This window comes from Rhinolophus sinicus, linkage group LG03, assembly GCF_036562045.2.
Source record: "Rhinolophus sinicus isolate RSC01 linkage group LG03, ASM3656204v1, whole genome shotgun sequence".
Taxonomy (NCBI): Eukaryota; Metazoa; Chordata; class Mammalia; order Chiroptera; family Rhinolophidae; genus Rhinolophus; species Rhinolophus sinicus.
Genome location: NC_133753.1, coordinates 40,261,057 through 40,286,472, shown reverse-complemented (window position 1 = coordinate 40,286,472; position 25,416 = coordinate 40,261,057). Strand labels below are relative to the sequence as shown.

The 25,416-nt window shown below is 33.8% G+C and overlaps 1 protein-coding gene across 5 annotated transcripts in view; it reads right to left on the bottom strand.

Moving 5' to 3' along the window:
• The window catches only part of TXNDC16 (thioredoxin domain containing 16), a 77,331-nt gene that overhangs the window by 4,268 nt on the left and 47,647 nt on the right, over positions 1 to 25,416 (bottom strand). For 3 of the 5 annotated variants that reach the window (XM_019725700.2, XM_074327472.1, XM_019725698.2), the window contains exons 13-20: positions 23,381 to 23,533; positions 22,762 to 22,821; positions 17,885 to 18,053; positions 17,425 to 17,561; positions 12,301 to 12,385; positions 10,513 to 10,651; positions 5,394 to 5,554; positions 3,259 to 3,449 (exon numbers count right to left, since the gene is read on the bottom strand). In XM_019725700.2, coding sequence (XP_019581259.2) covers positions 3,259 to 3,449; positions 5,394 to 5,554; positions 10,513 to 10,651; positions 12,301 to 12,385; positions 17,425 to 17,561; positions 17,885 to 18,053; positions 22,762 to 22,821; positions 23,381 to 23,533 — 1,095 coding nt within the window. The remainder of the gene's footprint in view (positions 1 to 3,258; positions 3,450 to 5,393; positions 5,555 to 10,512; positions 10,652 to 12,300; positions 12,386 to 17,424; positions 17,562 to 17,884; positions 18,054 to 22,761; positions 22,822 to 23,380; positions 23,534 to 25,416) is intronic. The other 2 variants (XM_019725701.2, XM_074327473.1) reach the window with 2 other exon arrangements.

The window sequence follows — 25,416 nt, the reverse complement described above, 5'->3', positions numbered from 1 at the left end:
AGTCAATTACACAAAATCCTAGTACCTGGAACATCAGCAGGGTATTAAATTTAGGCTACCACTGTAATTGATGTTTCAAATGACTATTTCCAGGTTAGTAGATTCAAAAGTGACAAGTAGATAAAATATTTTCTTGAACATAATGAATAGGTAGGAGATAAGAAAAACTATTTGTAGTTTGCAATATGCAGATGTATCTTTATTAAAATATTTTAAAGAAAAGTTTAATTTAAACCATAGCACATATTTAGCAGTATTTTTAAAAGTAGACACTGCAGCCTAGTGGTCTGAGATGATCACAAAATGCTTAAAACTGGACATCACAATTCTGCTAATTATTTGCTAAGGGAACACTACAAAAACCTTACTGTTTTCAATTACAAATAAAACTGTACCCAAATCATACATGGGTAATAAATACATTATTATCGAATTAGTAGTGATAATAATAGTTAACATTTATTGAGCCTTTACTATCCATTTAATCCTTACAACTCCACGTTGTAAGTAAAATTATTATCCCAATTTTATAGATGAGAAAAATAAGGTCTGAATAGGTCAGGGAACTTGACCAAAGTTAAGTGTAAATCTCAAATAAAAATAGCCAGTGGTCACAATTTCACAGAAATGAAGATGTGCAGCAAGCAAGGTGAGGCAGACACCTGTGGCACCATGTTACAGATTCAGGCTATTCCAAGAGTAGCTGCCAGACCCCCATCTCAGATCCATCTCCCAAAGAAGGGTGAGAGCAGGTCCTGCCAACACATAAAACAGGATCCAATACAGACAAATACTGCTCAGTTTGCTTCTTCCCTGCTGCAGAGGCTGCAGGAATAACTTAAGAACAGGAGCAGTGACACAAAGAAATAATGAAAACCCCTCAAAGAATGAGATGGCAAAGGATTTCATGCAAAATTTCATGGAAGATATACCAGTCTCTCAGGAAACTCAGAAGAGTAATTCTGATTCTTTCCTCCTGGCAATGGTTTGAGTTCAGGAATCAAAGCCCCCAAGGATGCTCCTTGCAGGAAAGAATCTTTACATGAATCACGATAATACTTCAGATTTTACACTTTACAAAGTACTTTTGCATACATTATTTTATTCTATTTTTAAAATAAATATGGACGTAGTCAGAGTGGGACCTTAACTAATCTCATTTTACGGTTGCAGAGGAGGAAACAAAGACATGCTAGAGCCACACAGTTAGTAATCAAGAAGGCTGGGTCATAAGCTCAGATTTGTGTGTCTTTGAACATTACCACTTTTAAAAGCAGTTCCATTTGAGAGGTACTCTGGCCCTACCTGCATATAATCTTATTTGACTTACTCAGTCCAAGGGGCCCCTGTGTCACAGCAGCTGCAAAATGACAACATGCATTTGATTCTATAAAATAGCAACACAAATGGAGTAGTGAACACAGGCTATCTTTAGAGTTAAAGAGCTACAACTGAAAAAACCCTATGCCATGTGGCTAGAGTGAAGAAGTCAGTGATAAGTGATAACGACAGAAAGGACTCTTTCCAGATTATGACTTAAAATAGTCAATTTAATTCAACTAAAATTATCTCAGAAAATTAAGACTTAAAAGTATCATCTAAAACTACCCAGAATAGCCAAAATAATCGTGGAAATGAAGAACAAAGTTGGAGGAATCAAATTTCCAAATTTAAAACCTACTACAAAGCTGCAGCATTGAGGACAGTGTGGTACTGGCGTAACACACCTGTGTATTTGACAGCTATAAAACAGGGGCATCAATGTTCAGAGCAGCGTTATTCCTAACAGCCAAAAAGTGGAGACAACCCAAATGCCCATTAATTAGTGAACAGAGAAACAAAATGTGGTCTATCCATGCAATGGAATATGATTCATTCATAAAAAGGAATGTATTACTGCTTTCATGCTATAACATGGATGATCCTTTGAAACCTATGGTAAATGATTGCATTTATAAGAAATGTCCAGATTAGGCAAATTCGTAAAGACAAAGTAAATTAGTAGTTTCCAGGGGGTGGAAGGAGAGGAGAATGGGGCATGACTGCTAATGGGGATGGGGTTTCTTTTTTGGGGTGATGAAATTATTATAGAATTCAATAGTAGTATTGGTTGCACGGTCTTGTGAATATACTAAAAACCACTAAATTGTATGCTTTAAAAGGGTGAATTTTATGGTATGTGAATTATATTTCAATATAAAAATACCATCTACAGGCTACTTAAACATCATTTAGTTAAACTGCCTAACTTAACAGAAATGAAGCAGACCACCTGGGAAGAACAGGTGTGCTACAATGACACTTAAAATAAATTCAAGTATCTGATTAAACATAAACAAATATACACAATGATTAAATTCACACTATGCACGCTGGCTGAAAGACAATTTAACACTGAATTGGAGTTTGTACACCAGAACTGTATGTGCAAATATAAACATATATATTCACATACACACATACATCCCTTATTTCAGGATTCTATCATGGAACAGTGTCAAAATGTTATTATAATATAGTTTATCTGATATTGAATAACGAAATCTTTGGATAGCACCTTAGGAGACTTTTCATTACATGAAATTTCACACTATTTCCTCAATATACTAATGATCTAGGTTATTAAATGTTAATTAAATTACAGCCACAGGCCTATTGTTGCTATATTTGTAATAATTTAACATATGCATCTATACCACAAGTATAAATTCACATATGTTTTAGCAAAGTAGAAACTATGGCATGCCATCAGCCAACATCATAAATTCTAAGCCAAGATCTATTTTCTTGTGGTTCAAAATTTTGGCTCTGGAGTAAAAAAGATCCAGGTGGGAATCCAAGTTTCCTCATTTACTGGTTATTTATATGACTTGTAACTAGTTACTTAACTCTCCTATAGGTAACTCTTCAAAAAGTATAAAATAAGCTTAATGTATCTAGTTTTCATATGATTCTTGTGACAATTAAATAAGAAAATGCATGTGAATCATTTAGCATTGTACTAGATATCCAGTAAGCATTTAATAAATGCTAGCTATTATTAAATTTAATACAATGATACGTATTTTCTATGAGTAGTAATACCTACCACATAGGAGGAGGCTGTCCCACGGTCAATGCTATCAGCATGTTAACATTTCAGATACTTATAACTATTACAATTCAACTCATTCTAGCATTCATTAGCTATAATTCAAGTTTGAAAACCTATGAAACAAAATACAGAACTGTGTGCAGTAAACAAAACAGAAAACTTACTGATAGGACTTTCTAGACCTGCTTCTACTTTTTTGAGCCACAATAAAAGGTTTTGTTCAGTTACAGTCTGGTCTGAAGGAAATGCAAACACTTGGCCACCTGAATGCAGATTCACCACAACAAGGAGAGGAAGGGGAGGTAGAACATCAAAATACATCTGCAAGACTCCTCTCCCCACAGGAGTAGTCTTTCTATGAAAGGGAGCAATTGAACATGTTAATTAATATTTCTTTCTATAACAAAATAATGAAAATAATAGTTTGTAGAACATTAATCTTCAAATACAGTACCATGCCAGTTTAGTGTATTTTATGAAAAGATGTCCTAAAAACCATGAGGTCTACAAGTATGTTATTAGTAATCAGTCTTGAAAGGTTTCTTTTAACATGGGGCACTGTGCTTCTCCTGGGAGAAAAATGGCAGCCAATGAGAGCTTTAATGAAAAATAGGCTTGACCATTTTAGTTTAACATGATAGGCTCCTTCCAAAGTTTAGCCAAGTATCTGATCACATATCAATTCAAAAATAAAATGGTTACAAAGTATAAATTAAGATACTTATAATAAATACTTCTTTCCCAAATAAAATTGTCTTTGCTCAGGAAAAAGAGATTAATTTATCGGTGAAAATATTTTAAAACTTATGTTCATACAAGGAAATTATAAGTTTAACGTATCTAGTTTTCCTAATACAGCACATTCCCCCTTACAGAAAATACTATTTTACTCTGAGAACCCTAAAAAGATAATTACCTGAAAAATTTCTATGTCAAGCAGATTATACTGTTAATGAACTCTTCACAGCAAAAATGTACACTGCCCCTTTCTGGTAATGTTTCAAATGAATTAAAATGTCTTTCATCTGATGAATTTAAAGAATGGGTAGTGTGTATATATGTGAACTATGTTACTTAACACAATCCATACATCTAGAAAACATACCAGGAAGTACTGTTGGTGAATGCACTGAAAACTTTGTGTAACATTTTAAGGCTACATTTCAAAAATACAGACGTGTAATAAAAGAAACTGAAGAAAAATGTCAAAATATCACAATATTTATTTTCCTGTTTGCAAAAATTTTCTCAATGGACCTCAATCAGGAATGTTTTTTAAAATCAGAAAAATAATTACTTTAAAATATTTACATATGACACCAAAAGCAAAGGCAACAAAAGCAAAAATAAACAAGTGGAACTGCAACAAAATGAAAAGTCAACCTTCAGAACGGAAAAAAAATTTGCAAAGCATATCTGATAAAGGGTTAAAATCCAAAATAACTGAAGAACTCATACAACTCAAAAAAAAACAAACAACCCAATTTAATAATGGGCAGAAGAACTAAATAAACATTTTGGCAGACATACAAATGGCCAAAAGGTACATGAAAAGATGCTCAATACACCACTAATAATCAGGGAAGTGCAAATCAAAACGATGATGAGCTATCACCTCAAACCTGTTAGATGGCTATCATCAAAACGATAAAAGATAAGAAGTATTGGCAAGCACGAATTAAAAAAGAGAACCCTTGTGCACTGCTGGTAGGAATGTTAATTGGTGCAGCCACTATGGAAAACAGTATAAAGGTTCCTCAAAAAATTAAAAAAAGAGCTACAATGTGATCCAGCAATCCCACTTCTGGGTATACATCCAAGAAACATTATAACAGGATATTAAAGAGAGATCTGCACTCCCATATTCATTGCAGCATTATGAATGGATAAAGGTGTGTAGGTGTATAGGTGTGTGTGTGTGTGTGTGTGTGTGTGTGTTTATCCCATTGTATTATATATATATATGATTGTGTAAACAGGTGAGGTGATAGAAGTGTTAATTAACTAGATGGAATCCTTTCACAATGTATACTTTAAATATCTTACAATTATTTGTCAATTATAAGTCAATGAAGCTGAAAAATATACCATACAGAAAAAATATTGTAGAACAGAATTCAATCAAAACAAGATCATTTTAGACCACCTGAGGGAATTTAGTTACTAAAAATATCCTAATGTTATATACATTAGTCCCAAAATATTAACTCCAAAGGTAGAGTTAGTTTCATTTCCTAATCAAAATGTAATAATTATACTTTCTTTACCTTTTACATTATAAAGATAAACATATACTTACAGATTTAACCAGCAAGGGGTAAGTGAATCCAAGTGTTTCTCTTTTATCAGTGTCAACATTGCTTTTTTATACTGAGGGTTTATGCTGCCATCACTGAACAAAACAAGTAATGGTTTCTGAAGCCTTAAATAAGTGGGAAGATTTTCTACAGTGATTTCTGGCTGTGGAAAAACAAAAACAAAAAACCCAACAATATGGGGAATGATGATCCATAAAATAGAAAATAATCTTCAAGTCCCTCATGCAATTTTAGTTTGTAAATGTAAATTTTTATTTAAGTGAGATTGCTATACTAATAACTATAAATCTCAAGAGTTTTTTTAAGCCCAATTTATCTTAATAATGAATTAGTTATTTTCAAAATAAAACTGCTAATAGAATTTGAAAATAAATTAACTTAAAGGTGCTCCCTATTTTACAAGGCTGTAACACTTCTAATAATCTCTTATGCTAAAATCTGGACCAGATTAGCCATCATACACATGACAAACAAAATTCTTGATACATTTTTTGTCTAACATAAAATTTTTGAAAAAATATATATAAGCTGAGCTTTAAAGATATAATCTTTTAACATCTATGACTACTTAAAATAAAAATAAAATCTTTGTTTCAGTATTATGGATTTTTAGCCTAATTAAAATAATCAAAAAATGTGCAAAAACTAATAAAGTCTCTGGCTTCCTTGGGGTTTAAAATTTAAAAATAAGAAATCTAATTACACTTCTATTCTTTATTAAAAGAGAGTAACCACTTTTACATATTTGTAAAAGACAATGTGTTATTAACAAGAATTGGAAAGAGCATCAATGTTAATATATTTAGGATTAAAAAAGCTATGACTTAAAATATTAAAGCCTTCTACCATTTTTCATTTTTAGTTCCCTATCTATTATTTCATCTTTGGATATAACCATGAGCTAGAGTAAATCATCCTCTATTAGATAAATAATCTCCAGCTGACAGATGAGGAAACCAATGAAGAGAAGCTGACTTGCTAGAGTCACAAAGATAATAGGAGGAAGAGTTGAAACTAGCACCTAGGCACCCATTCATTGCTTCACATTTCAATGGGTCACACTAGAAATCCCAATTAACAATTTTATTTTTTTCATGGTACCAACCACCTCTGAATACAGTACTGGTTCAATATCCTCAAATATCAAAATCTGCCATCTGGGCCGGTCCGGTGTTTCAGGCAGTTAGAGCTCCATGCTCTAACTCCGAAGGCTGCCGGTTCGATTCCCACATGGGCCAGTGGGCTCTCAACCACAAGGTTGCCAGTTCAATTCCTCGAGTCCCGCAAGGGATGGTGGACTCTGCCCCCTGCAACTAAAATTGAACACGGCATCTTGAGCTGAGCTGCTTCCCCGATGGCTCAGTTGGTTGGAGCATGGGCTCTCAACCACAAGGTTGCCAGTTCAATTCCTCGAGTCCCGCAAGGGATGGTGGACTCTGCCCCCTGCAACTAAAATTGAACACGGCATCTTGAGCTGAGCTGCTTCCCCGATGGCTCAGTTGGTTGGAGCATGGGCTCTCAACCACAAGGTTGCCAGTTCAATTCCTCGAGTTCTGCAAGGGATGGTGGGCAGCGCCCCCTGCAACTAAGATTGAACACGGCACCTTGAGCTGAGCTGCGCCCTCCACAACTAAGACTGAAAGGACAACAACTTGAAGCTGAACGGCACCCTCCATAACTAAGATTGAAAGGACAACAACTTGACTTGGAAAAAAGTCCTGGAAGACACGCTGTTCCCAATAAAGTCCTGTACCCCTTCCCCAATTAAAAAAAAAAAAAAATCTTTAAAAAAAAAAAATCTGCCACCTACTTTTCCCTATTTAGTTTTCAAAGCCACTTTACTCTGCCAATTCTTATTTTCTTCACATTCTTTCCAAATCTCACACCTCCCTCTTTCATGAGTTAAATCTTAGACTCCTTCTGCAAATTCCCCTATGTTGTCTTCTTTTGTTAAGTATCATCTTTAATCTTCTACGTGAGTTATATGCCCTTCCTAAAACTGACAGATCTTATCAAGCCAGTACATCTCCTTACCACGGCTCAATTCAAACATTTATTGAGAACTACAAAGTTCAAGATGTTATGCTGGGTATTGAATCAAAAAGAATCAAGATATTTACCCTGCTTTCAAAGAGTTCATACTTTAGTGGAGGAGACAGGTATACAAACTGCTATGAACCAATAAAAATGTTAATGTATGACAATAAGGAAACCTAGTGGCTCAAAATTAAGCTAAAAACAAGGTTGGGGAGCTCATGAATGATTTTAAGAAGTGATATTTGATCTGGACCTTGGATAAGGAATAAGATCTTGACAGACTGAGATGTGTGCTAGAGCAGGGATTCCAGATATACGGAACACCATGAGGATAGGCAGAGAGGTGGAAAGGCATGTATAATATCTGGGGAACGGTGAAAGTGAAATATGTCAGACTTAGGCATGAAGAGGCAAATGTAACTGTCAAACCAGATGGAAAAATGACTTCACAGATTTTCTTGTTCCTGGGAATACTGAGATTTTTGTATCCAATGACTAACATGGTAAGGCCTATGTTAGAAGGATAACCAACTGGAATATGAATTTGTGGAATGACAGACCAGAGATGGGCTCTGCTCTTCCTTCCTATAGTTTCTGTCTATCAGGAAGGAAAGACAGAGTTCTGTGAGTTCAGAAGGAAAGTTAAGATCAGAAACTCAGATTTAGGAATCATCAGCTGGTATATAATGATGGTAGAATTCATAGGTATGGATAAAATTTCCCAAAGAAAGAACATGCAAAAAAAAAAAAGGTTTGAGGGTGTAACTCTAGAGTGTCTGAGGGTTGAAGGAGTATCTGGAAGGGACCAAGCTGCAAAAACCAGAGGAAAAGAGATTTTTAAGAAGGAATGGCATAGTTAACAGTTTTGATTGCTACTGAGAAGCTAAGGAGATACAGAAAATGTTACCAAATGTGGTAACTGGAAGGTGACCTTTGGCTACTTGAGTGTATAAGAGGCTATACTAGTGTAGGATCTGGTACTCTTATTCATAATAAAAGCATAAAAAAACGAACTCAATGTATCTGAGACAATTACTAAGCATATTTCCTAATAAATAGTTCAAAGTATGACAGCCTTGGATATACCATTGCTTATGTAGTGAATTATCATTATTTCAGATTTGGGTATTATTTACCTGAATTAATTTGTCATCAGGTTCATTAAAACAAAAATCTGAAGCCATATAAAAAACGTTTACCATCTGGTCATCCACTCCTCTTTCCTGCCGGGATGAAGGAACCTAAGTGCAGGCCAGGAGATGAGTTTGCTACTAGATGGCTACTGCTGTCACTACGTGCTCTACACTTAAACCTTTGACACAGAGCAGCTTTAAGAAATTTAATAACCACTTGAGGGTTTTAGAATTTACAGAAAGGTCATGAACTAAAAGCAAAATAATGTTTATTATAACTGTTCAGTATTTAGTTGAATACTGAAACCAAAACATTGTTAACTGGAACACTGACACAATGCTCACCATGTTTGCCTAAACTATAAACAGATTTTGAAAGTTAAGTTTGCCCAAAGTTTCTCAGCCTTAAAGAATATAATCTTAAAGAAAAAAAATGACATACCAATTTTTAGGCAAAAAAGAGTAAAATAATACAAATCTTCTGTCAGGCAAAACAGGAATAAGTATCAGAAGCCTTAAAAATATGCCTACCCTTTGGAATAGCAATTCAAATTCTATGAATTTATCACAGGTATATAATCATGGAAACACCTGAAGATTATCAACAAGGGTGGTTCCTGAGTAAAACAAAACGAACTAAAGACAACTTAAATATTTATCAACAGAAATCTGATTAAATAGTGTTTTTTAGTACAACAGAATATTATGCAGATATGAAAAAATCAATATGCCTATCATTTCTTGATGAAAATATCTCTTCATATAGAAAGACAAATACATATATACACACACAGACTTTTTTAAAGTTTGGGAAAATATACCCCCAAATTTAAACTTGATTAAAGAGGTTATGGTTGATTCTAATTTTCTTCTTCATAATTTTCTGTGTTATCTGGAAAAAAAATAGCTAAAGGCTTATAATAATTCCAAAAATATTACATTATGTATATGCCAAACAGTCATTTAATAAAATGTTGTTAAAGACAAAACTGTTACTTTCGTAAATAATTTAGAAAACTACATCCTGAAAATACTAATGATTTCATTAATTATAACCTGTGACTTTAATTGGTGGGGGTGGTGGTGAGGGAACAGAACCAAGGTACAAAAGACTTAATTAAGATACAGTCATTTATTTGAGACTAAAATGTAATGTGATTTAGATCATCATGACAACATAAAAACGAGGATATTTGTTTAGTATTTATAGCTGATAACAGTGCTCCTTACGTCACTTTATAAATGTAAAAAAGCATACATTTATAATAATCTAGTTATGTTTAATATAAATGCAAAGCAACTGAAATCAAGAAAGGCAGATTACATCCTGTGTGCCCTGAATCCACTGTTATACAAAGTAAGCACTGAAAAAGACATTTGATAAGTCAGTATTTTGTTCTAAAACTGTATAAATAATAAAATAGCAGCTAACGTTTGTTGAATGTTTCCAGAGCCAAACTCTGAACACAAGCACTGTACACATAATTCACTCAGTCCTTACAATAACTCTCTGCAGCAGGTGCCACTATCACCTACATTTTACACAAGTGGAAACGGACCACAGAGAAGTTACCCTAAGTCCAGTGAGGAATCACACAAGGTTTTAAAGCCGAGCAGTCTGACTCTCTGGAAGCCATGTGTTTTACGCTGACTTTCAACCTAGATTAAGACCTTCAACTGGCCATCAGCCACACTAGTCTCAGTAATAAAAATAATCCAAAGACATGTAAACTTTTGGCAGTGGATTAGAGAAGCTGTCTGCACAATGCGTGAACAATAAAACAGAGCAACCCAATGATTCCTCAGCTCTCAAACATCATGCCCTATGCCAACAAAAGCTGGAAGATCGATCACCTATTAAAATAAACGACCTTTAACTGATATAGATATTCTTATTTCAAATAATATCCTTATTGTAAAATATACTCACAAATGTTTCCAGTAATGAATTTGTTATTATTTGAACTATGTCTTGCGCATGGGTGTTTGCTAATGGAAGGCTCTCTACTTTGTCTTCTTTGTGTCTGGCTAACAGCAGGGCTGGAAGAGTTGCAGTGTATTTATTTGACCTATGGAGAAATATAGTATTAAATTTTCAACCAATATATAGCAAGTCATCAAAAACATGAACAATGAGGCCAAGAAGTCACAGTGGGAGGCAGCAAATGGGAAGCCCTATAACCAAGAAAAAAATGAACTCAATTTACAGACAAATTTATCTTCTGGAGCCTTGACAACCTAGGTTAAAAGAAAGCAACAGATAATAATCTAGCCATATTTATTTTTCTAGACATTTTACTTATCAAGAACTTGTCTAAATAAGATTAGAAACATACTGAATGGTTCTCTGTCTTTCTGAACTGCTCACCATACTGCTGAGCAAGATCGGCACTTATAAGAAGTCTACTATTTGCAGAGACTACATAGGTTGCTTTCAGTTAAGTTTTCATTTAGCCCTCAGAATAGCTTTATAAAGTAGCCACTATCACCCCTTTTTCACAGATGAGGAAACCAGGACTCAGAATGATAAATGGAAGAGAAAGAATTCAAACTGAGGTACTCCAGATACAAAGTCTGCTCTTTCCACTAAAACAGAGCCCAACTCTGCTCCCTCCCACCACTATTTGTGCTAACTAAACCTAAAAGAAGATCACTAACTCTGTGTGAAACTGCCAGCGAAGTAGTCACATTTATAGCATATAAAAATTTAATTCATGCTAGAACAAAGTGTAGATATTATATAGTATTATAAGCATTAATAGAGAGACCAATCTTCCGATTAGCTGCAGGACCTGCTTAGTTGACCAATTGGTTATAAACAAAACACACCCTGGTCTAGCTGTTTGGGCCATAGTTACATGAACAGTGACAGCAGAGAAGAGTGGGTGACTCTCCATGTGTCAGGTAAATGGGTCTCATATTTCCTAAAAATCTGGAGTTCGGTATTCTACTTTTTAAAAAATTATTGATTTCATGGATAGAACAGGAATTTGATCATCAAAAGCATATGTCACCAGTGTTCAGGCTGAAAGATTTGAGCTCAGAAATTACAATTAGGAATATTATAGTCAAAAGGTAAGAAAGACAAACTAATGAACTTGACTCCACTTGCACCTAAAAATGAGCCATTAATGTAGAATGCAGTGAGTATTAATCATAATGTCCCAAATTTTCAGTTCAGTCCTTCATTCAGTTCAGTCCTTCATAAAATATTTGGTAGTTCACAGGAACCCCAAATTCTACAAATAAAGCAACTTAAATGGCTAAAAATGCACTGATTAAGTGTATGTTAGCAGTAACTTAAAATTAGGTAGAACTATCAGGTGTAGTTGCATCAACGAAAACTCTGGGAGAAATCTGGAAAAATGGGAAAACTTTGATTTTTATATATATCTTGGTGGCAAATCAAAACCCTGACACTCAAGAAGTAAAATTCCCCCCCAAAATATGACAACTCCAAAGAATAAGAATTGCAGGTAACAGAATACAAAGAGGTAAATTTCTATAGGAAGATGAAGTAATATGGGGGCTCTAGATTAAAGTAAAACAATATCTAAAAATTCTAAATAACCAAGTGGTACTTCGCAGATTTTCCTAGAAGGAAATTTAAAATTTAGTTATATTGCTACCCTATCATCTTCATCAACTGTGTAAAGATAACCAATATATTATTTTGCAAACTTCTTCCTTCCTAAAATTAGAAGACCAATAAACTTACAATATCGAAACATCTTCTTCAGAATAAATTCCAGTGATAACACATCCTTTTAGGTACTTTCCTGCTTCAGTGAAATCTTCTTTGGCTATCAATACATAGACAAGACAAAAATATGAAATCTTTAAAATTATGTGTGCTATTCAATGAACAGATTTATTAATGATAGTGCTTTGTTATTAATTAATTATAAAGATAAATATTTAAGTGCAGACCTTATATAACTTACTGGGTCTACAATAAATCTGTGTTCTTTTAGTGACATTTGATTACTACAGAAATATAAACTGATACACTGCAACTATGGTTCCCTAAACAAACGTATTCTAAATGTAATTTATAAGATTTATAGCACGTTAGTCATACAGTTACTGAATAAATATTTGCTTCCTTACCTTAAGGCAAGGTAAATGGAGACAACTGTCCTATATGTAGCCTAGAAAAAGAAGCAGGTATGTGGAATGATATCCACATTATAATCACATCTAAAAGTACCTATATGCATAGACAGAAATAGAAGACTAGGAATTCTAGTCCTCTAACAGTGTCTGTGTTAAGGTTCTGCAACTGCAAGAGATTTGTGTCTTTTTTTACTTCCTGTATTTTCTGTAATGTGTTTTTGTTACTTTTGAACTTTGCTTAACTTGTGTATCCGTCTTTTCTCATTTGGTAGGATACAGATATTTGAAATTAAAACTATTACTTCTACAAATTTCTGAATACATTTTCATAAATAATAGCACATTCTGGATCATGTTAATGATGATCATATAACCAAAAAGCAAGTCTGAATTAAACAGTTGTAAGTTAATGAGAAAAGAGCAGGGGTGGACTTGTATAAATGATGTATTCTCGCCAAGTGAAGGCCAAATAATGGCTCAGCTTGCTGCACAAAAGGTTCATAGTAGTTCAAATACAAAAACAATGATGGAAGGTTTGAGTCATAAAGCACCTAGCAGTTTGAGCATGCTGAACCCAAAAGATCTGCACCTTAGCATACAGCACCATATTCAGGATGTGAGCATCAAGACTAGTAACCCATGAAACTATTGTCTTTAGCCTGTGATGCACCAAAGTAGAAAAGATTCAAAAGAAAACTAAGCAACTAGAAAGGACTGAGTGCCTATACTTTCATTTCCAACAGAAAAGAGGACTAAATTCTGGTCGATAACTGATGATCATTATCTAAAACAATCACATAATGGAATCTGTTTCAACTTCTTTTCTTTTTTGAAAAGTAACACTGGAAAGTTACACTATTATTTCCATATAATTTCAGCATACAGAGCCTCTCTACTCATGAATGTTTCTTGAGAGTCTCTTCATGAATCCACTTGTTCATAAATCCTGTTACTTGTGGGATAGGAGCATTTAAGATTGTAGATCTCAGATGCATAACCATTTCCACTAAATCAAAGTATAAATTTTCCTCTGACTGTTCAAAATCAAGCATATTCTCTTCCTTGGTGAAAACTGCGTATATGTCAGAATATAGGGCAACCGCAAATATAAAGACATAATCAGTTATCTAAATAAAAAATTGTAACCACTATAAATATATTTGGGATGTAATATTCATGGTGACCTACAATATTTACTTATTTAACAAAAAACATTTTAATTGCATAAAATGAATACATTAATTTAGCAATATTGCTTTTTTCCACTATCACATTTTACTAAAGTTATATTTACACACATATGCACGCGCGCACACACACACATACACCTATTTTTTAACTCTGTCAGCAAGGGTTGAGAAATAATAATACTCCAGTAACCAAAAGCACTTCTAAACCTATAGATCTTGGTTTCTAAATTCAATGTCCCACTAAAAGGAATCTGGACTCCTTGGAGAAACAGCTGATTCCAGGAATGGGGCTGGGAACATCTTGTGCCAAGAGGACATATTCAAAGAATTGTGGAGACATGTCAAAAGACATAGAAGCCATATTGAAGGGACTCCCACTGACCAAATTTGAGCAAACTAATGATAGTAACTGGCAATAACCTACTGAATAAAATAAGAACTCAGGCTTCCACACTGATAAACAAATAAGAAGGGAAAGCTCTTACAGCTAATAAATATAGGAAGTGTAATGGAATTAGAAATTTTCTACTTGGCAACCAACATAGTAATAACTTTTTCAGGCAATTAATTTTAAAACTGAAGTGTAAAAGGATAATGAGAAACGGGACATGTACAGAGTTTTAAAATGATAACCCCATAAGATATTTATTAATTACAAAAGAAAAAATAGTTACTTTCCAGTAGAGGGACCTGGCAGATACACCAGTGGACAAAAGAAAAATTGCAGCCCTCATAGAATTCACATTATATTACTCTTCAAACCATTAGCATCTCTATAAACAACAAATCAATATCTGATACAAATTAGAGCTCAGTTAATGTTAGTAGTTAGCTTTTATGAGTAAAATACAAATGTACATAAAAATGTTAACGAATTCATAATTCATTTCTATTTTTATTGTTCTACATTTTCTCATTCAATAGATCTGAAAGTCCAGCAACTATCATATGAATGTCGACAAAAAATATCAACAACGAAAAATAAGAGGAATTAATACCTGATTGAAATGGCTAGGAACATTAAAAAGTATCATGTCAAGATTACATCATTCTCGCACACCAGAACTACTCACATATAATTTAACATTACACTTTTGACTTTTTTTGAGATATAACTACATGTAAATTTTATCATTTGTGTAGAAATATAATCAAGTACACTGTTCCTTCTATTGGTCTCTTACCGTGTTTCCCCGAAAATAAGACCTAGCCAGACCATCAGCTCTAATGCGTCTTTTGGAGCAAAAATTAATATAAGACCCGGTCTTATTTTACTATAAGACCAGGTATAATATAATATAATATAATATAATATAATATAATATAATATAATATAATATAATATAATATAATATAATATAATATAATAAATATAATATAATAAATATAATATAATATAATATAATATAATATAATATAATATAATATAATACCAGGTCTTACATTAATTTTTGCTCCAAAAGACGCATTAGAGCTGATAGTCCTTATTTTCAGGGAAACATGGTATGTAGCACTTTTTCTAGGATGAGTTTGCAAACTTAATTGTCCGACCTCATACACACATAGATGTGCATTTAATATGATAATGGTGGATCCCAAAAAGGGATGGTGGAACCAAAAAAAAAAAGGACAATTGTTAACTATTTAGACAAAAATAAAGCTGGCCCCTAACATCACACCATGCATGATGATAACTAAATAGTTGAAGACTTTTGAAAAAGAAAAATCAAAGGACACAATCAACAGAGTGATTGTGAATGGGAGAAAATATTTGCAAATCATATATATTATAAGGGGTTAATATCCAGGATATATAAAGAACTCCTGCAACTCAAAAACAACAACCTGATTAAAAACTGGGCATAGGACCTGAATAGATATTTCTCCAAAACAGATATACAAATGACCAACAAGCACATAAAAAGATGCTCAACATCACTAATCATCACACAGTTAGGAAAATGCATATCAAAACCACAATGACTCATCACCTCACACCCATTAGGATGGCTACTATCAAAAAACCGAAAAATAATAAGTGTTGGTGAGAACATGGATACTGTTGGTTGGAATGTAAAATGGTTGCGGCTACTATGGAAAACAGTATGGTGGTTCCTGAAAAAATTAAAAATAGAATTACCAGATGACCCAGCAATTCCACTTCTGGGTATATATCCAGAAGAATTGAAAGCAGGGTCCTGAAGAAATATTTGTACACCAATGTTCACAGTAGCATTATTCGTAATAGCGAAGAGGTAGAAACAACCCAAGTGTCCATCAACAGATGAACGGATAAATAAAATGGGTTGTATGTATACAATGGAATATTATTTGGCCTTTAAAAGGAAGGAAATACTGACACATGCTACAACACTGATGAACCTTGAGGACATTACGCTACATGATGTAAGCCAGTCAGAAAAAGATAAATACTGTATGATTCTATTTATATGAGGTATCTTGAGTAGTCAAATTTATAGACAGAAAGTAGAATAGTAGTTGCCAGGGGCTAGGGAAAAATGCAGTTTCCCTAGTTTCTGTTTTGCAAGATAAAAAAGTTCTGGAAGTTAGCTGCACAACAATGTAAATACTTAGCACTAATTACCTATACACATAAAAATGGTTAAGATGGTAAACTCTGTTATGTGTATTTTATCACAATTTTTTAAAAAGGAAAAATATTCAAAGCAAAAAAGACAATATAAATTAGAATAATAAAATACAAATAAATCAAGAATACAGGTGAATATTAATTTATAATGATCAAGAAATTTTCTACAGCTAAAAGCAAGGAAAGAAATCTCAAAATCAATAAATTTGAAAACAAATTTTAAACTGCTACATATAAAATTATTGTTAAACACAGCTAAAACGCAAACAACAAACTTGGGGAAAAGAATTACAATGAAATGACAAAAGCTTAATATCCATAATATATAAAAATCTCATAGTAATTCATTAGAGAAGTACTAAAACCCCATTTGAATAAAAAAGAATAACACATATAGCAAATATTTTATAGAAGACAAAGTTATTCCCGTACTGGGAATCTATATCCATTAGTCTAAAATCTTCATTACAGAGAGCAAAAAGACAAAAAGAAAACAATAAATATTGTTGGTAAATAGTTAAATAAATTACAGTATACTCATCCTATCAAATATTATACAGCCATAGTATTTCTGAAGAATATTACTACTCACATGGAACAAAATGCACCCAGGCAAAGCTAAACAAAAACAGCAAGAAACTAACCTAGATACACAGTACTAACCCAAGTACGTTAAAATACATATACGAGTAAATATGTAATACATGGGTACACAGAAAAAGAGGGAAGGAATTACATCAAAATTTAACAACTCTAAATAATTATAGATTTTTATTTTTTCTTCAAATTTCTCTGTATTTTCAAAATCCTCTATCATTTGAATTCTGTGTAATTTAAAAAGACAGTAATTCTTTCGAAAAAAACCAAAACAACTAGCAAGTTTTTACCTATGTATTGCATAATTTAAAAGTTCAATTCTGCTTACCTGTTGTCATGGTTGGACTAAAAAGTCCCAGTACCGACACACTAGAATAGGAGATGAGGTCTTTATATAATTCCCCACTTAAATATTCTTCTGCTTCTTGAACAGATGTTATATTCACTGGACAGGAAATCCTGCTGCTAGATGAATATACAACTATATTCAAAATTAATTTTTAAAGGTATTTTTCAACTTGTAAAAAAATAAAACATACTGAACTTAGCAAATATTTCTCAGGATAAACATCTGACAAAATAAAGGCAGACTATTCTAAACAAAACAAAACAAAAAATCACACCTATTCTATCTCCCCAAAAGTGATGGAATGTGAGTAAGCTCTCCTCATCAATGCTTATCTTGTGATCTCAATTCTATTATTCTCAAAGTGTGTCAACAACATCTATAATTAAAAGTTTTAGAGACCCAAAAGTTTAAAAACGTTAGGGGGAAGCTGAATACTTACAGCTGGATAAATCTTAGGAGATCTTCTGTTCCTAACATGCCAGCATAAGATACTGGGTTCTCTCCTTCTTTGTACATCTTTACAACAGGAAATTCAGTAACATTTTGCTTAGTACATACATCAGACCAATCTGCACAGTTTATTCTAGCCAGCAGCATAGTGGATGTGCCTAAATAGAAGGAAAGTGAACATTTTATAAATATTAATGTAGAAAACTCAGTTGCGGAGAATTGTCAATATTGTTATATCCCATTCTTATTTTAACATCCCAGCAGCATGAAACATCGCTGCTGAAAACTCTCGTCCCTTGATTTTTGCAACACCTTCACCAGTGGCTTTTTCCCCACCTCTCTTGCTGCTCCTCAAGGCTCAGTTTATGCTCCCTCCTCTACTTGCTCTACACTCCCAGTTGCTAGGCAATCTCCAAAACCTTCAACAATCTAATGAATCCTAAATTTCTATCTTTGGCCCAGGCTCCTCCCGAAAGTTCCAGACCCATGTATCCTTATTGCCCTCTCTATTTCCCTTTGAATGCAAACATCCTCAAACTCAGTATGTCTAAAACCGAATTATGGTTTCCTTCCTAAATACACTGTACAACTCAGAAAACAAAGTATTATCTTTCATGCCTCCCCATTCCTAAGTTCCCCCATGTCTAATCAAATCAATCAGCATATCCTTTCAATTTTACCACCCACATTTTAAATATCTGTTTTATCTGTCCGTTTCTCTTTACTGCCACTACGCCAGTCATTAGTTCCCCTGGATAACTATGACAGGCTTCTAATTCATCTCCCTGAATTCAATATGACTCCACACTGAAGGTAGAGATATCATTTCAAAACTGAAATCTGTTTTGTTACCAGCCCACTCCCACCAACCAACCTTTGCAGAGCTTGGTCTTTCTCATCCCTTCAGCTCTCCGCACGAGTGACTACTTCAAAAAAGCCTCCTTAGCCAACCTGATCTACAATAGGTTCCTTTGCTCTTACAGAACTCATTATGTAATTATATACTCATTCATGTGGTTATCTGATTAATGTCTGTTTCTACCACGAAAGCTTCTTGAGAGTAGGGACTGTGTCTGTTTTATTCATCACTGATTTTTCAGTGTCTAGAGCAGTCCTTGTACATGAAACACCTTAAATATGTGTGTGAATAAATGACACACATGAAACTCATTCAGGACTAGGGGTATCCATCCTGAGTAAATATTATAATTTCTTTTCAGCCTAAGAAAACACATAGTGGATCCCAAAGAGAAATTCCTACTTGTTCTATAATAATATAAGTAAAGTTCTCCAAACTATGTATATCAATAGGTGGAAAGAGATCAAAAACCAAATAAAATAAGCACCACACAATTAAGCTGAGAAATGATGGGATAAATTCTAATAAGAGGAAACTTTAATACATTAGATCAAAGAAGGAATCTTTGTATATCAATTTAGGATATATGTTAATTTAGGATGTAATCTAATTATATGATTTAAATTATGAAATGCAACATTTTAATATTTTGTCACCAAGTTTTTAACGTTGAAAATTCATTTTTACATTATAAATAATTCTAGATTATGCCTAGATGCAGTAACTTATCACTAGATTTAGTATTAGTGATCTGTTTGATAACACAGGCAGAATGTATAGTCTGTCTAATTCGCCACTATATTCCTGCTGCCTATCACAATGTTGATTACATAGTATGTATCCAATAAAAAATTGTGGAATGTACCCTGATATTTCTTCATGAACAAATTAAAAATTTTTATACTAAAGTATATTAATACCCAAATACTGTATGAGCATATAAACAAGAAATTCTTATTCCTTCTAAAATTAGATCTATGTGACTTCTCTACAAAGTTCTCTTAATCTTTTATTTTATTTAGTCAATAAATATCCAGTGATACTTGCTCATAGTATCACTAGAAACTATGAACTAACACATAGTTCAGAGTATCATATTATATACTGCTACCCAAGTATGAAATAGTGTACTATTACAAATGTAGTTCTTTCCCTTCAATAAGCATCCTCTGCTAAGAGTGTTATTATTTCTTTGTCCCAGAATTCCAAGTTGAAAACTCAGATGTTATCTTTATAACTGAAAAAAGTATATTGATACATGTCATTAAACATTGTAAGGCCACCTATATTAAAGTTACCAATTTAACATTTTTATTTTATTTCCTATAAAATGGTTTCAGTATTTAAGCATGTTTTCAACTGGAATAGTCTAATATTCTAAGATGCTTGTAGTATATATCCCACATACTTTATCAACGCAGTAATTTCAAATGGGGTTCCTAATTCAAAGGAAAAAAAAACAAAACCAGATTCTGTTAGCTACAGATATTACTTAAGTATAAAAACTTGACATTTGCTGCCCCCTTGTGACTGAATATAAAATATTCTTCATGGTTTTGGACTAAGAGATGTCCATGTGAAAGGTTAGAGGACTAAATGAACAAAGTATTACAATATTTTCCTAGTTTACAAATTTATAGTTTGGGCTTCAACACAGACACGAAACACTATAGTTACCTATACTACTCACTTCTACATTAAGCCCCCTGAACCTCCAAAAGTCCATTTATCTGACATCGAATTACTAAGAGTTGTTACTGATAAAGAACGTATTACATGAGGGCCGGCCCGGTGACTCAGGCAGTTAGAGCTCCATGCTCCTAACTCCGAAGGCTGCCGGTTCGATTCCCACATGGGCCAGTGGGCTCTCAACCACAAGGTTGCCAGTTCAATTCCTCGAGTCCCACAAGGGATGGTGGGCTCTGCCCCCTGCAACTAACATTGAACACGACACCTTGAGCTGAGCTGCCTCCCGCATGGCTCAGTTGTTGGACCTTGAGCTGAGCTGCCTCCCGCATGGCTCAGTTGTTGGTTGGAGCGCGGGCTCTCAACCACAAGGTTGCCAGTTCAATTCCTGGAGTCCTGCAAGGGATGGAGGGCAGCGCCCCCTGCAACTAAAATTGACCACGGCACCTTGAGCTGAGCTGCCGCTGAGCTCCCGGATGGCTCAGTTGGTTGGAACGCGGACTCTCAACCACAAGGTTGCCGGTTCGACTCCCACAAGGGATGGTGGGCTCTGCCCCCTGCAACTAGCAACGGCAACTGGACCTGGAGCTGAGCTGTGCCCTCCACAACTAAGATTGAAAAGACAACAACTTGACTTGGAAAAAGGTCCTGGAAGTACACACTGTTCCCTAATAAAATCCTGTTCCCCTTCCCCAATAAAATTTTTTTAAAAAAAGAAAAAAGAACATATTACATGAAAAAGGAAATCAAGTCCTACGTTGGTAATCTGCTGTTTTATTCTACAAACACATAAAACTCAGAGTCCTTGCACTCAGAGGTCAAGTAGTCTCTATTTGGTCATTAACAGAGAAGAAAGTAAGGGAATCTTTTTCCATTTTCATTTGCTAACTAACCAAATGGGCTGAGGGGATAATTCTATTATTCAGGGACATTATCCAATTACTATTTCTTTATGGTTTATATTTTACCCCCCTCCTTTTCCTTTCTTCTAATAAGTTTCCAATAAGGCTGGAGACCCTAAAAGAAGAAACTTAAATCTGTCCATAAATTACAACTACAAAGGATAACCTGAAAGAGAACAGGATTTGATTTAAAAAAAAAAAAAAAAGATTAATAATCCCAGTACCTAAAAATTTTACTACCTCTTCATTTGGGTAATGAAATAACCAAAAATTGAATCGAATGTGGTTAGGAAATGAATGTTAGAGAAATGGTTCAAAATGCTTTTTAAAATCTCTTGATGTTTTCATTACTATAGAGCATTTTATACTCGTACTTAGGGTTGATTTTCAGGAATCAATTTCTTGAGTTCACAAAAGTCCCCGGTATATAAATAAATTGTACACCAGTATACATTTTCTACTAAAACAAAATTTATGAAATTCTCCTACATTACGTTATTCATTTATTCAACAATTATTAAAATCCAGATATTCTGCATTGTATGGCAATACACCAAGTCCAGTGAGCTAGTTATAAGGCACACAACCTGCCCATAAAGAACTTACTAAATAATAAAAGAGCCTGTAAACTAGTGCCCCCAAAACTAAATGGTGGGTACATTTCTAGAGTAGCCAAGACTAAGCCTATTTAATTATAATAGCTTCTATTTACATGAAAAACAGGAGAAAATCATACTACAGATAAGAGGCATGATACATTCTGTCTTATTCAAACGATTACAGAACATTATCCTAGTCCATCATCTCTCTCGTACTAACAGGCCTCTCTACTTCTCCCCATGTCTTTGCCGGAATGATGGCACAGACATTTTGAGTTCAAATCCATTCCTTGGATTCCTACTTGCCTATCACTAGATCACATTTCATAGAATAGTCAAAATAAAAAGATCATAGCTATTAAAAAATATCCTAGTCCATGTGGAGCTAACCATATAGCTTTCAAGATCACAGATCATGGCTGCTTGATTAGACTGTAAGACTGGGTCTTGTCTGTAACATGTTTATTTATTAGTATTTAGTATTTATTTCCTAATATTTAATAGTAACTAGCAAAGAGTAGGTACTCAAACATTTGCTGAATGAATGAATTTAGCCAAAAAAGGTTATGGATAAACTGTGCAGCCACAAGTACTCAATACATGGGCTCTCTACATTCTATTAAAGACAGTTCCATGAAGACAATCAAAATGAACGCTTCTGAGCATTTTTGAAACTCACGGTTCATTAACTTATCCTTGGAGACAAAAACATAATAACCTGAAATTTTATGCAGTTTTCTTCATCTTTAGCATGACCCAGTTTTACAAACAGCTACAGCTCAGAGTCAGGAAAATAAGCATGCACACCACAGTACAATACCTTTCAATTTAATTGCCAAATCGATATAGGATTGCAGAAATGCCATGGATACTGCTTGCCCTACATTAAAATAAAAAATTCAACAGATATTACAACATGCATATCTCCAAAGCATCCATATTTATACATAACAAACTTGTAGATTATGGAGTTTCCCAAAACTGTTATTTCTTAATAAGTAGTTTAGTACACAGTACTCAATATTGATCCAAATATTTAAGAGGGTTCCAAAGGCAACTAATTTTCTGCATTCATATTGCAAGGAATATAGCTGAAGGGCTATTATTTGAAAATAAAAGCAATATACTTCCTATAAAATGGTAAGAACTGCTAATATATTGAAATCATTAGTTTGAATCACAATTTTTCTAAACTAATAAGTTGAACATCTAGTTTAATCATTAACCTTCAATTTGTAAGTCAGATATATATTATCAGTTTTACAACCCCAGAAATTAGCTAGAAGTAAATGTTTCATTATGTGCAATCTACCTGGGACATATGAAAGCTGTGTCACTCTACAACATACAATATACAATATATAGAATGCAAAAATAAAATGTGCCTACTTTAAAAGTCCCAATATGTAATATAGTCTCTTCTAAAGGCTCATACTCACAACCAGCATAGAAAAGCACTATGCTGTCAGAAGCCGTTACCGTCGCATTAAATGTCTCTTCTGTTAGTTCCACTGTGAGTTCCAACGGTAACTGTCTCTTCCTATCTCTGTAAACAGTTTCTGCCACTTCATCGTCTTGAATTCCTAAAGTGTCTGAAAAGAAATCAATGTCTATATAAATGTATAATTAAAAATATTTAAGTTCTCTTTCCAGGTGAGCATATGAAAATTTGGTACTTTATAAAAACTTTTGAATTCACACTATTTTATTAGTTAAAATACACGATATTTAGATAACTTTCTAGTTGCCTGGCTTCCTATCCTAAATGACTCTGACATGCTTCCTGACTCAGAAATTATGAAGTTTTAGTCAAGTCCAGGAGCATTTAAACATCTAGAAATAATATGAATATTTCTATTTTGTTTCTAATAAAATGTTAATTTATAATCCAAAAAGGTTCTACCGTGCATATTTGACAGTGTTTACTTAACTGCACTATGTGACAAGCATTGTGACAGACACTAAGGACAGTAGTAAACAAGATAGACATCGTCCCTAACACATGGAGCTCCCACTTACAGAAAGGTCAGACAATAACCTGATCACTGAATAAATATATAATTATAAATTGTGATCCGTTTAATAAAGGAAAAGGATACAGTGAGAAATTATAACAGGGTGAGTTAGATTGGGAGATCCAAAGTCTTCCAGGGAGGGAATCAAGGAAAGTATGTCCTAGGCAAAAAGAGTAACATATGCAAAGACTCTGAGACATAAAAGAGCTTACCATATACTAGGTAGAGAAGGAAGGCAAATTTGACTAAAATAAGATAGGTTGAAGGAATAAATGGCATGAGAAAACTCTAGGGTATCAGTGGCTGAATCATAAGAGACCATATGAGCCAAGAATTTTGGATTTTATTCTAAGTGCATCAAGTTATGGTGGATTCTGAATATGTAAAAACCTATTGTTAATTTACAGAGATAGACTGACCAACCAATTGATCCATCCATCCATCCATCCATCCATGCGTGTGGTAAAAAACACATTTGAATTCATAAATATTTTGTTGGAAGTTTGTACAGATTGTATGGTAACAATAAAGGGGCATCTAACTTGATGAGAGCCAAAGCTTCCTAGAAGAGTTGACACTAGCTGAATATTAAAAGAAAATAAAACTTAGGTAGGAAGTGAAGGAAGGCAGTGGAGACAACGAGAACAAAGGGAACAGAATGTGCAAAGGCACAGTGGCATGAAAGAGCATGACAACTACAAATGCAAATACTTACTGGATAGGTGATGGTATTAGAGATTACAATTAATTTTTTTTAGATGTAATAATGGCAATAATTATGTTAATTTTAAAAGGAGAATTCTTGTATCTCTGGTACATTCACAATTCTCTGTAGTAACAGTAAAAAGAAAGGAAGGGAGGAAAGAAGGAAGACAATGCATTCGGAGAACTAAAGTGTTTTCCTTTTGATTTCTAATACTATAAAATAAAATACTAGATATGAATTTCAGTACATCTCAGCAATTTTCACCTATGTGATGCTAGTCAATCACATAACTCTTTTGCTTTCAGTATTCAAATCTGTGAAACAAAAAAGTTGCACTATGTTAACTTTAAGGTACTTAAGGTGCAACTTTTTATGTTGCACTACAACACTAAAACGTTATGCCCTCAATACCCAAATTAGTAACGGCCTATTTTCTTATTTACTGTATTTTTTCCATTTTCCTGCTAGTCCTTTCTTATTTCCCAATCTATCCTTTCTTTTCTTATCTTGTTTCAACACTGCCTTTCCCCCTTTTCTATTCTCTTTCTTAATAAGGTACCCTCACTTGTAAATATACTTACTCCTCGGGTATACCTTTGACCTATCCATCAGTATATACACACTCTTTTAAGCCATACATGTTTAATTATTTTCTCATATTATGTATATGTGTATGACGACATCAACACAATGTGTTCATTACAGACAGGAAGACCAAAACAAAAACAAATGACAAAACAAAAACAAAAAACAA